This window comes from Tachysurus fulvidraco, chromosome 9, assembly GCF_022655615.1.
Source record: "Tachysurus fulvidraco isolate hzauxx_2018 chromosome 9, HZAU_PFXX_2.0, whole genome shotgun sequence".
Taxonomy (NCBI): Eukaryota; Metazoa; Chordata; class Actinopteri; order Siluriformes; family Bagridae; genus Tachysurus; species Tachysurus fulvidraco.
The window spans coordinates 22,873,973-22,886,785 of NC_062526.1; the positions used below are offsets into that span (position 1 = coordinate 22,873,973).

Genomic DNA, 12,813 nt, shown 5'->3' on the forward strand with positions numbered 1-12,813 from the left:
GTCTAGCACACTTTCATGCACGGATACCATAAAACCTTCAGGCGTAAACAATAAAAAACAAACAACAAAAAGATTTGTTGAACTGGTCAAATAGATATATATTCGATCCTTGATGTGCGATTCCTTCTGAGAATTTTGTAGTATATACAGAATATAATGCCACAACATGCTTTCTTAGCATTTATATGCTAACATTTCATTTATACAGGGGGCACGGTGGCTTATTGGTTAGCACGTTCGCCTCACACCTCCAGGGTCGGGGTTCGATTCGATGTGTGTGTGGAGTTTGCATGTTCTCCCCGTGCCTAGGGGTACTCCGGTTTCCTCCCCTGGTCCAAAGACATGCATGGTAGGTTGATTGGCATCTCTGTGAGAAAACTGTGTGTGTGTGTGTGTGTGTGTGCCCTGTGATGGGTTGGCACTCCGTCCAGGGTGTATCCTGCCTTGATGCCCGATGACGCCTGATAGGCACAGGCTCCCCGTGACCCGAGGTAGTTCGGATAAGCTGTAGAAAATGAGTGAGAGAGATTACATTCACTGGAACTAAGAGGCCCAAACCTGTTCCAGCGTCACAGTGCACAAAGCTATCTCCATGATGGCGTGGATTCACTAATAATTCTGTGGCCGAATGAGCAAATCCCTAAAGCCAGGAGTAAAAGTCGGACTAAATATGGAATAGGATGTTAAAAAATAAATATGGATGTGATGGTCAGGTGTCCAGAAACTTTTAGTCATGCAGTGTAGTTGATAATAATAAAGTAGATAATAATCTACGTTATAAATACCCTTAGTTTTTTTTTTTTGTTGTGGCTATCTCAGCTCTTTTGACCAGATGTGACCAGATCTTCTCACACTATGTAAACTTCATCTAAAGTCGATTTGGATAAAAATGAAAAAGAGACCAAACCAAACATACACACAGACCAATAAGTCATCAGCTTCCTGACCCGGAAAAACCCCACCGTCTCTCACACGACTATAAATAAACATCTAAATATGGCTTTGTCTTAGTGGTGGCATCTACAGTAAAAAGAATAGCCATGCTGAGTAATTGCAGTACAGGGAGAGTTTAGTGAGAGACGTGATAAATAATAGAGGATAGGTTGTAATTTTTTCCAAGGAGCAGAATTAGCCCCCGGAAGCAGATGGGCTACACAAATAACCCTGACAACATCATGCTGACTTCTTATACACACGTTTCGTGCTCGATTACCTCGGAAAACGTACCTCCTGTAAAGAGTTAACAGTGAGAAATTACTACAGCTCTATAGCACTACAGCTTTTTGACAGCTAATCAAACTCTGCTATGATTGTGCTAATCTATAAATGTTCCAAATAAGTGGAGCCCATTTGCAGTTAGTGACTGAAATCAATGGAACCGCAAAAGATTCAAAGGTTTTCTGTGACTTTACCTTTTAGATTTTGTGATAATACAGAACAAATTTTATTTAAAGCACGTATTCAGAAATCATAACCCGTAGCCTAAAAAGATTTGTTAGTAATTCTTATTCTTGTAATGCCTTATAAAGCTCTAGTGAATTTTTTTTACCACAGCGCTCTAGACATCTCATACCTGATTTAGTAGTTTTCTATAATAGCAGCTCTGACAGGAGTTACAGGTTTATATTAATGTGCTTGTTCTAACATATTATTGTTACTGTCAATAAATCACTCTGACTTGCATGGCGGAGACTCTAATAATAATAATCTAGACCTAGAAATAACCAGGTTTAGTAAAATAGACATAATGTAATTACGAAAATTGTATATTCTTTGATATAAAGAGATTTCATTTTTTTTATTTCTTTATTCATAATGATCCAGGATCATTTGACGCAAGGTGGGAAAATTCACCAGTCCATCAAAGCGCACTGTAAACAAGACATTATTAATCTGGGTAATTTAATGGCACCAATCCACCAGAGGAAAGCCTTATAAACATGTGGAGAACATGTGAAACTCCACACAGACAGGATTGAACAGAGCATCTGGGGAAGGAGTCTTACATGGTATCAGCATCAGTCTGTCATGTCAAAGTCTTCAGGAAGGAAGGCTTTCTTGATAGTTTCTCCTCAACATGACAAGCTCGTTATGGAACAAGAAGTGTTTACACTGTAATTGCTATAATGTAATTGATAATTATCATATAACTACTTATAGAATCTTTACCTGATGTCTGTACTGACCTGATTTTCAGTTTTCACTTCAGTGAATGACACGTAACGAAAATATGGATTTTCTTTTCAGTCATAATTAAAACTCCACATACCCACAGGGCATTGTGATAAATTGTCTTCAGAAGTTGTCATGGATTTAATTATAGTGCAGTTAATTTCTTACATCACATCGGTCAGAAGGTGTGTTTCATTTCCTATAACAGCAGGACTCACTGGCAAGCTGCAGCAAGACAAATCACAAGTTTTATATTAATGTGCTCCATCTAGTGTGTTTTCATTCCTATATATTAAACAGGGAGTTTGTGACCCCTGGACTGTCCGTGTAATATAAACCTAATCAAACACATTCTGTTATTTAACAAAAAAGAAAATCAGTCGTAGTCAATTGTGAAACTTGTCGGAAAAACACGACCAATTTATTTGTTTGTGCAAAAGGAAAGTCGTTTGGGTTTGAAATCAAAATATGGACCTGAGATAAGAGATTCGGATTTCAGCTTATACTTCATTTATTTACATCTAAATGTTTTAAAAAATGACATAGAGCATTTTTAATCATTCAGATAAATGCCTGAGACTCATTGGCTTCTCTAAATTGTTGATCCTGTTGTTTTGGTGCTTTTTCAGGATTTCAAGGCAGCCTACAGTACATTCAAGTGAACCTTGTTCTTGGAAAGAGTCAAGTCAAGAGTCAAGTCAAGTCAAGAAGCTTTTATTGTCATTTCAACCACACTGTACAGTATATAGCTGACAGTACAGGAGTCTCCAGTGTCAGCTCTTTGTAATAGAAGGTATGTTTTACCCCTCTAAAGTGTAGAATTTTTACCCTAGATGACTTTTACAGACTTTCCACAACGTTACATTTAACAATTAACCAATAAAATGAATCAAACTTCATTTTTTAAATGACATTTTTATAGCAAATTGCTCTGGTCGGAAGGGGAATATTACACTTCAGGACATGATATTACAGGAAAATAATCAACTTCCAGGTAGTTTGAAGTGTTTTATTGTTTACTTAATGAGGTCTTATAATTAATATAAATATTAAATGTAAAACCTCATTATTATTATTTTTTTTTTTTTTTTTTTTAAATATGGTATTATTATATAGATAATAATTTTTTTTATCCTTACAAAGTAAATATTTTGGATTATTAAGGATCATTACAGATACAAATATTAACGATGATGCATGATGTTTTTTTTATATACAGTATATATACACATTTTGAAAAAAAAACACAGTGTAGTGTTAATTGTGTCTATAGTGAGGTTTCAGATCCTGCACAGGTTCTGTAAGACACATCTAGAGATATATAGTAGAGAAACATGGTCTGGATATTAGCAGTGCTTTGTATTAGGGATCTGAAATCAGATGCCGGCTGGAGGCTTGGGGAATTGATGGGCTGCTTAGTGCCTCATTACTGGCTCTGCACAGTGGAAATCATGGAGACATGCCTCCATTAATAAGCACTGACTAGTCGTCTGATAATATTTCATCTCCTTAGTGCCTGTAAACGTGTTTAAAGTCAAGAGAGTGTCTATGTGCGTCAGCAGTATGGGCTTCACACAGAATTCAAAAGTCGACTCTAAGTGCATGCTGGAACTGTTGTTATTTCATCATTTCCAACACGTTGACCGATAAAAACGTTTCCTGGACGATGGCTTATTGTTCAATTATTCATTTATGTAAGCCTTCTTATCTGCAAAAGGAAGTTTTCAATAAGTCTGACGTTGTTATCACCTTACCACTAGGTGGCAGGGTAAATTTTAATTCAGCATGATCACATTCACACTGACAATTCCATCCAACTTGTTTATTTATCCGTTTTCTCAGGACACATACTCGGCAGCACTTTGTGTAGCTGTTATTTTTAATACACTGTCAAGGAAACACTTTTTCAGTATGCGCCCTGTTAGCTGGCACCAGTAATTCACTGGCTTTCTCCGTGAAATGATCCGTCTTGACAATAAGTCGAGGAAATGAAAATATGATCTCAGACATACAGTATGTGAGCCTGTGGCAAACAAGAGCCAAAACATTGTCAATAATTTTAGTGCACAAACAAAGTGGAACATCTAGCATTTGGCGGTAAAGTGAAGCAGAATGATTGGAGAAGACTTTCTTGCACTCTGTGTAACTTTAGTTAACTGTGCAAGTTGGTCTAGCCAGGCTTGTAATGATGCATTCATTCATTCATTTTCTACCGCTTATCCGAACTACCTCGGGTCATGGGGAGCCTGTGCCTATCTCAGGCGTCATCGAGCATCAAGGCAGGATACACCCTGGACGGAGTGCCAACCCATCACAGGGCATACACACACACACTCTCATTCACTCACGCAATCACACACTACGGACAATTTTCCAGAGATGCCAATCAACCTACCATGCATGTCTTCGGACCGGGGGAGGAAACCGGAGTACCCGGAGGAAACCCCCGAGGCAAGGGGAGAACATGCAAACTCCACACACACAAGGCGGAGGCGGAAAGTAGCACGTTTAGAAAATACAAAGTCTACACACACGACAGAGGTAGGAATCGAACCCCCAACCCTAGAGGTGTGAGGCAAACGTGCTAACCTCTAAGCCACCGTATCCCCCCTGTAATGATACATAGAGTATACATGCTAATCAAATCATGGGTATATGTAGCTAGCTGGTCTGTAGTGTAACCAGATCTACAGTATACTGTAGATGTATGGCAGGTGGTTTGCCTCACACCTCTAAGGTTAAGGGCTCAATTCCTACCTCTGTCGTGTGTGTAGACTTTGTATTTTCTAAACGTGCTACTTTCCCAGTCCACAGACAGCTGATTGGCAGCTTTAAATTGTCTGTAGTTTGTAGATATGTGTGTGAGTGTGTGTGATTTCATCCTGTCCAGGGTGTACTCTTCCCTGTGACTCAGTAAGATAAATGGTGCAGAGAATGGACATACAAATGTAATTTCTTGCAATCCATCTTTGCCCAAAAGTGACCTCTTTCAGCTGTGCTTCCCATCATCAGTTTCTCCTCACAGCTCCACAGGTCTACAGTTCGATCTGTGGATTTGCTTTGGGTTCTCCAGCTTCCACCCACCACATTAAAGTGTTAGAGCTGATATGATATGAATTGCCCCTACATACAACATGAACATGCATGGTGTCTTGCAGTTGGCTTATTAACCTTTAAAGTGGCATCCTTAGGGAAAACTTGGAAATGTTTCCATGTACAACTTCTGTAGTAAACTGTTACCCATCCAAAGAACCCTCGATATGTCATGTTTCTAAGATTGTATTACAAAACAAAAAAGTCTTAGGACTTTGGGTTTTAGTCTTTTTAACCTTGACCTAAGAATGTTTTAAAAAAAATTATTCATAAGTGATTTTGAGAAATTTCCTAAAGCTTCATTGAAACATATATTATGTTAAAATGATTGGATCCTATAACAAGAGGTGAAGCCTTCTGAGTTGATGGCCAACATGGCTGACAGGAAAATTGACATATGTCATTTTGACCACCAGTTGGATGATGCTGGTCCATATCACTGTGATTTATTTTTTCTTTACCAGTCTCTTAGACTTTAAATTACAAGAATGTGAAATGAATTAAACCAAATAATACAAAAAGTCACAAAAAACCGTCAGCACTCCTGTTATGTAACATTAACCTCTTGTCATAGTGAGGACTTTCAACCATTTCAGTGTTCAGAATTCAGTGGTATGAATAAATATAGCACATAGTTTAACAATCTGGAAGGTTCCCTAGAATTCTTAGATGCTTAAACTATCCAGTGTTGGTCTTGGACATGTTTTTCAGTCTGGCTATTCATGACAGAGTGGTAGTGAGTAGCTCCTTGTCTCATGTTTCTAATCTACGAGTCATACTCAGAGCACTTGGATCCTCCGCAGAACAAGCTGTACCACCAGAGATGCCCAGATGGCAGGGGGCTGGGCGTGCGTCACGGTACGCCATCTGATTGGCAACGCGTCCACGCGGTCGCACAAAACAATCACACTTGACTATGATTGCATCTCATCTGCTTGTATCAGACTTGCCTGGATCAAATGAGTGGCCTGCAGCAACTGGGTTTTACATCTCACACATGAATTGAACTGTCTTTGTGTAGCGATGCCTCAGTTTACTGCCAGCATGGTCGATGAATGTTTATTTTGTTTCCATGTCTATTTAAATACACTTTCTGGCTATTGTTCCCAGGGGCAGATGAGCATATTGCAGCTTTTGTTGTTATTCTAATCTTGCCTTTGGGACATCAAAAATATGTACGGTGTGAATCATTGACATTCATATCTATCCAGCAGGAGAAGAGAATAGAGGGAGAGGGAGAGGGAGAGGGAGAGGGAGAGAGATCTATACACCCCTGCTCTTAATGTGGGTCCAAGAGCAGCCGCCCACAGACTGTTGTAACGTCATTTACACAGGAGGAGGGACTGAAATGGTGCACACACTGACACACACACACACACACACTGACACACACACACACACACACACACACACAAGTGCATGCAAACAGCCAATTAATCTTCTCTGGCTGATAAAACACAGACGGATCACAGAATTCAGATTAGCTATGAAAGCCTAACAGTGGGTAATGTTCACCTGTACGTTTAGAATGTTACCCTTCCTCTTATTTCACTTTCTCCCTTTCTGTTCACTGCTAATGCAGTAAATAGGTGATCCACATGACAAGGCAGCTTATTTTTACTCGTGCCCTCTTGAGATGGAATTGCGTGAGCAGTGCGGACAGTGAACACAAGAGAAAATATCTAACTAGAGAAAATATCTAACTTTATTGAACCTGCATTGTCAGTGCTGTCTGTTCTAAAGAAGCATTCTATATTGAACCTGAACATCAGCCATGTGCTTGTTGAACATTTGGTTCAGATTTAGTCTCCTGTCGTTGTTGTAATAAGCTCCGCTCTTCTGGGAAGGCTTGGATTTTGGAGCATTGCTGTCGAGATGTGTGATCATTCAGAAACAAGAGCATTAGTGAGATCAGGCACTAATGATGGGTGAAGAGGTCTGGGGTGCAGTCAGTGTTCCGGTTCATCCCAAAGGTGCAGGAGAGTTAACTGGGAATGAATGCATACAGTATGAAAGTGATGGTCAGGTATTGAGAAACTTTAGATATATAGTGTAACAATGAAATGTGACCAAATCAACTATAAATACATTAAAGTTAACAGTGTTTCCAGGGCATTAAGATGATGGATTTGTGGCACAGACTGATGGTGTTTGGGAACCGACATAAGCGTCTAAGGCCATACATACGGAGGCGCGCGCTGTGACATACGTGGAAAAACAAAAAAGATGTGAGCCTTTGGTGCAGCTGCAGATCCCCTCTTACTCGTGCACTTGTTGCTGCGTGGAGAACACGTGACCGCCCTGCGCTCCGAAGAGGCGTCATAAATATGCAGAGCGCGCACGGGATCCACAGCCCTGAGCCGCGCGCACACACACACACACAGAGGCGCGCGCTCCGCTCTCAGTGCGGCTGCATTACAGTCAGACTTTACACCTTCAGCTGAGCTCCGTGATGTGAGCGCGCACTTTTGCTTTTCTGCTCTGCATTTGTCAAGAGTTTCTTTTTTTCGTGTTTGATGTGATTGGATTAATCTTCGAAGACAACCGGAGAACCCAAAAAATCTGTGGGAACTATGTGAAGGTACACAAATACGTTTTTCTGTGTGGATTGTGTAATTTGTGGATAAAACATACTTTAATGCACTTTTTTCTGGTTGAAGAACATTTTTTACTTGTTCCTTGCCATTGGGTTGAAGGGATAAACTTAATTTATGTTTTGCTTCCAAACTATTATTATTATTATTATTATTATTATTATTATTATTATTATTATTATTATTATTATTATTATTGTTGTTGTTGTTGTTGTTTTTGTTAGTAGTAGTATTGTTATTATTATTCTTATTATTATTCTTGTTATTATTATTATTATTATTATTATTATTATTATTAATAGTAGTAGTAGTAGATTCGTTTTACTTTATTTTTTACACACCTTTTGACAGCTATTTGCACCAGTGTTATTTTAAACCATTCTTTTTTGTGTAAAAATGTAAACAGTGATAACCTTCAAATTCTCTACACAGAGAATGTCAATAAATAAATAAATAAATAAATAAATAAATAAATAAATAAATAGCCTAAACCAAATATTGAATGTGTATTTTTTTTTCTAAATATTCCCCAAAACTATGAGAAAAACATCTTTTATTCATTCGGCCGAACTGCGCCCTCTTGTGGGTGTCCTAAACATGACCGGCTGTAAATCCCAATAAACATCGCCGTCAATCAACAGTTAATACGGTTAAATAAACGGGAGGTAATCAGCTAAAATGATTCGCGTTGTTCTGACGTAATACAGCCGTTAAAGTGATTGAAGTCGTATATAGTGATAAATCAGAGCCGTGTGAGTGAGAAGTGAGGAGTCGACTCTCCTGTCTGCTGTGTATTACAGATTCATTATTCACACTTAATGCATCTCATTTCTTTGAGTAGCAGCTGGTTGATGGTGATTCCTCAGTGTGTAGACCCTAGAGGTCCCCTCATATGATATGAGACATTTAATTGCCTTGAATGTATCTGGAACTACGTCCTTAAATCTTGGCTTATAAAATTTGTCATGGAAAAAGTACTAAAATCTTTAGGATACCGATGTCCTTGAATGCGTTCAAGGTTCAGTTTGGCTCCATTAGGAAATCGGTGATGCATTTCAGCATTTTCATTTAACTCTCCAGAGATTTTCTAGTTATGCTCAGTGTGTGTGCGTAGCAGACAAGACTCTAAAATACTAATTCATTGTCTGCAATATTTTCTCCTCTGCATTTAATAGATTTTGTGACACATCCTTGGCCACAGCGTTCCCTTCTCGGCGGCAGACATGAAGTCTGTTCTGGATGGCGTGGCAGACACCACCTTCAGGACCATCACCTCTGGTCTCCAATACCTTGGGTCCAATGACGCCAGCTACGATGATGCCACTATCGACGCTGATTTTGTCAAAGGCAGCTACTCATTTCAGAAGCCACCATCTGCATTCCGCAGCAGCTCCTTCCCGGATAAAGTGGGGCCGGATGAGGAACTAATCGTTAAAGGGCTTCCTTTTTATCCCACCAATGGCACAGATCTGTTTGGGAACCAGAGTCTGGGGGAGGATGGGGCTAGTGTACAGTGTGGAGAGAACTTCATGGACATGGAGTGTTTCATGATCCTGACTCCAAGCCAGCAGCTGGCAGTAGCGGTCATGTCTCTGACACTGGGAACCTTCACGGTTCTGGAGAACCTTGTGGTCCTGTGTGTGATATTGCACTCACGCACACTGCGCTGCAGACCTTCTTATCACTTCATTGGTAGCCTGGCCATTGCAGATTTGCTGGGCAGTGTCATTTTTGTCTACAGTTTCTTAGACTTCCACATCTTTCACCGCAAAGATAGTCCAAACATATTTTTGTTTAAGCTTGGAGGTGTCACAGCGTCCTTTACCGCCTCTGTTGGGAGTCTCTTTCTCACAGCCATCGATCGATATATCTCAATCCATCGCCCGCTGGCCTACCGACGCATCGTGACACGAACCAAGGCAGTGATTGCTTTCTGCATGATGTGGGCCATTTCCATCATCATTGCAGTGCTTCCACTTATTGGATGGAACTGCATACGCTTAAACTCTGTGTGTTCGGACATCTTCCCTCTCATTGATGAAAACTACCTGATGTTCTGGATTGGTGTGACCAGCATCCTTTTGATTTTCATCATCTACGCATACATGTACATCCTGTGGAAGGCCCACCACCATGCCGTACGAATGCTTAGTCGGACCTCACAGAAAAGTCTGGTGGTTTACAACACGGATGGCACCAAGGTCCAGACCACCCGACCTGAGCAAGCCAGGATGGACATTCGCCTCGCCAAGACGCTTGTTCTCATTCTGGTGGTCCTGGTGATCTGCTGGGGCCCCTTGCTGGCCATCATGGTGTATGACCTTTTCTGGAAGATGAATGATGACATCAAGACAGTGTTTGCTTTCTGTAGCATGCTCTGCTTGCTCAACTCCACAGTGAACCCCATCATTTATGCACTGAGGAGTAAAGACCTGCGCCGGGCCTTTATGGCCACCTGCCAAGGTTGCAGGAGCAGCAGCAGCATCACACAGCAGTTAGACAACAGCTTGGAGTCGGACTGCCAGAACCGCAACCTGCATATCCATGCCAACCGAGCGGCCGAGAGCTGTGTCAAGACCACTGTGAAAATAGCCAAAGTGACCATGTCCGTCTCTACCGAAACTTCGGCTGAAGCCGTCTAAGGCATCAGACAGTTCTGGGGCATGAATAAGGGGAAGGAATGATAAAAGCCATGTGCTAAATATTGGCATGAGAGTGTGTCCATTTCAAGTTCAATTGTTGCTCAGCTTGTCAAACAAGACAATTCAGTACTATAACAGACAAAAGGGTTCAAATGCAGCACAAACGGGGCTCATTCATTTCCATTGTTGGATGATGTGTGCCACTGAGGCATCTTAGTGTTAAAAGTGCCAAAATAGTTCTCCAAAGTGAGAGCATCGTTCTCAATCATGGCATCAGTTCTTGTATTGGGACTCTTACTGTGCTTGGTTGTGCCATTCTTATTAATCATATCAATCATGTGCGGATGTCGTGAATGTTCTCATGAAGGCTTAATATATTTTTATACTTTGAAAAATCAGGTTCTTGAACAATTATATCTTCTGTCATTGGGACAAGGGGCTATTGATCTTTTTAGTATGAAAATGTTTAAGATGTACTGTATGTAGATACTGTAAATACCTGGTAATGTACACTGTACTATATGTATAATCCGTTCAGTATAATCTGTGAGATAAGTATGTAATGATAGAGAAAAATTCAAATGTTGAAACTCCAGAACAAATATATACGGTAACATGAAAAGTGTGAATATTGACTTGAATATTGTTCATTATTGTATTTATGTGGTGTTGTTCTGAGCTCTATAGGACTCTTATCCCATTTTTGGGTCTCCTCACTTATCCTGACTGTTCCAGAGACAGAGGTGTGTTTTGTTCTTTTGTTTTTTGGTGGATCGACTGTTTAGTTAACAAAAATTGATGCAGTTTGTCGTTTTAGTGCATGACGTGCTGGTTTATTGGATCCAGGATTAATTCAGGGGGAAGATAATGGCAGACGTTTGTGGACGTTTCCCTGCCAGACCAAGGAATACTTTCTTTGTCCAAGCACATAGGTTACAGTACACAATAGGAGCAGAGAAAGACACGGACATTTTCTAGTTACAAAAAAAAGGTGTAAATCTTGCTATTCAGTAATAATATTAAACTGTAATGTGGTGTTTTTCTTGTGGTTTCTGTTACAAATGTGGCCAAAAACAGGCCAGTTCCTGTTATGTCTTTTTCTGCGGAACATTTAAAAGTCTCTGGAATAATGATTTTTAGGATGTTGAGGACGGAGGATGTCGATATGTTTAAACGGCAATACCAATATCTTGAGGAGATAAAAGAATATACATCAGCCAGAGACTGAAAATAAAACAATCCAGCTGTAACATGTTTCATGTATTGTGATAATAATAATAATAATAATAATAATAATAATAATAATAATAATAATAATAATAATAATAATAATAATAATAATAATGAAGAAATCAGTCAGAAACTGTTATGTATAGCATTTTTTTTCTGTTTACTAAAAAAAAAAAACATTTGCACGGTTGGGTTAACATTGTGGTGTGCTGGATACACCTCAGATAAACGTGTTAAAAAATTGCCGCAGTCAAGTCACGAAATAGACATAATAATGACATAGAACCTATTTTTACTTCCTAAAGCACGGTGAATAACCTTCCTATTATAGGACTGAGGTCCTCTAAATATAGCAGATTAATTCTATTCACAAACTCTTGTTCATGATTCTACGTGGAATAACAAACGTTCCCCAGTTTAATTCATGTCATTCTTTCTCACTTTAAATAGTTATACATTTGCACAAATTTAAGCCGAGCAAAGGAATACTTTTAATCTGAGGCTCAGAACCAGCCATCTGTAAACCTGACTGTCGAAGTGTTTTATTGCCATTATGAAGGACTTCAGTGTTGTTTTTATGTCAGTTACTATTAGCCGAATAGCTGACGTCTACCATGATCCTTAACCTCCTTGCTGACTGTCTGCTTTTTTCTGCCATCGTTGTCTGTGGAGTGGAGATTAAACACCACAAAACCTTCAAATGGCTTCTGTTTCCAAAATGGCACATAATCTAAACATCTGAAAATATTGATGCTGTGACAACTTGTAATTAATGCTTTGCCATGTGGTCTGTTTTAAGATTTTCAATAAAGTCACAACTGACCATCACCATCAGAACTCTCCTGGGTGTCTTCCTGATTTTTACCCAGTTCTCCCAGTATAAATTCTGGATCTACTGGAGGAGGTCGTTACTGATTGGCATCTTGGGTATTTTCAAACCAATTTTTCTGCATGTGTTGTCCATTAATAATCACCTGCTATGCTAAATTATACAGACAGTATAATCAGTGATGAAATCCATTCTTTATACATTTATATTTCTCTAAAGCTCATGACTTGGGACATTAAGGACTTGGTAAGTA

The 12,813-nt window shown here is 39.5% G+C and overlaps 1 protein-coding gene across 1 annotated transcript; it reads left to right on the forward strand.

Moving 5' to 3' along the window:
* Nucleotides 1-7,255: 7,255 nt before the first annotated feature.
* Nucleotides 7,256-12,561, forward strand: cnr1 (cannabinoid receptor 1). The gene is made up of 2 exons (XM_027177074.2): nucleotides 7,256-7,846; nucleotides 9,035-12,561. Exon 2 carries the CDS (start codon nucleotides 9,083-9,085, stop codon nucleotides 10,499-10,501), a length of 1,419 nt encoding a protein of 472 aa, XP_027032875.1. The 5' UTR covers nucleotides 7,256-7,846; nucleotides 9,035-9,082; the 3' UTR covers nucleotides 10,502-12,561.
* The last annotated feature ends 252 nt before the right edge of the window (nucleotides 12,562-12,813 follow it).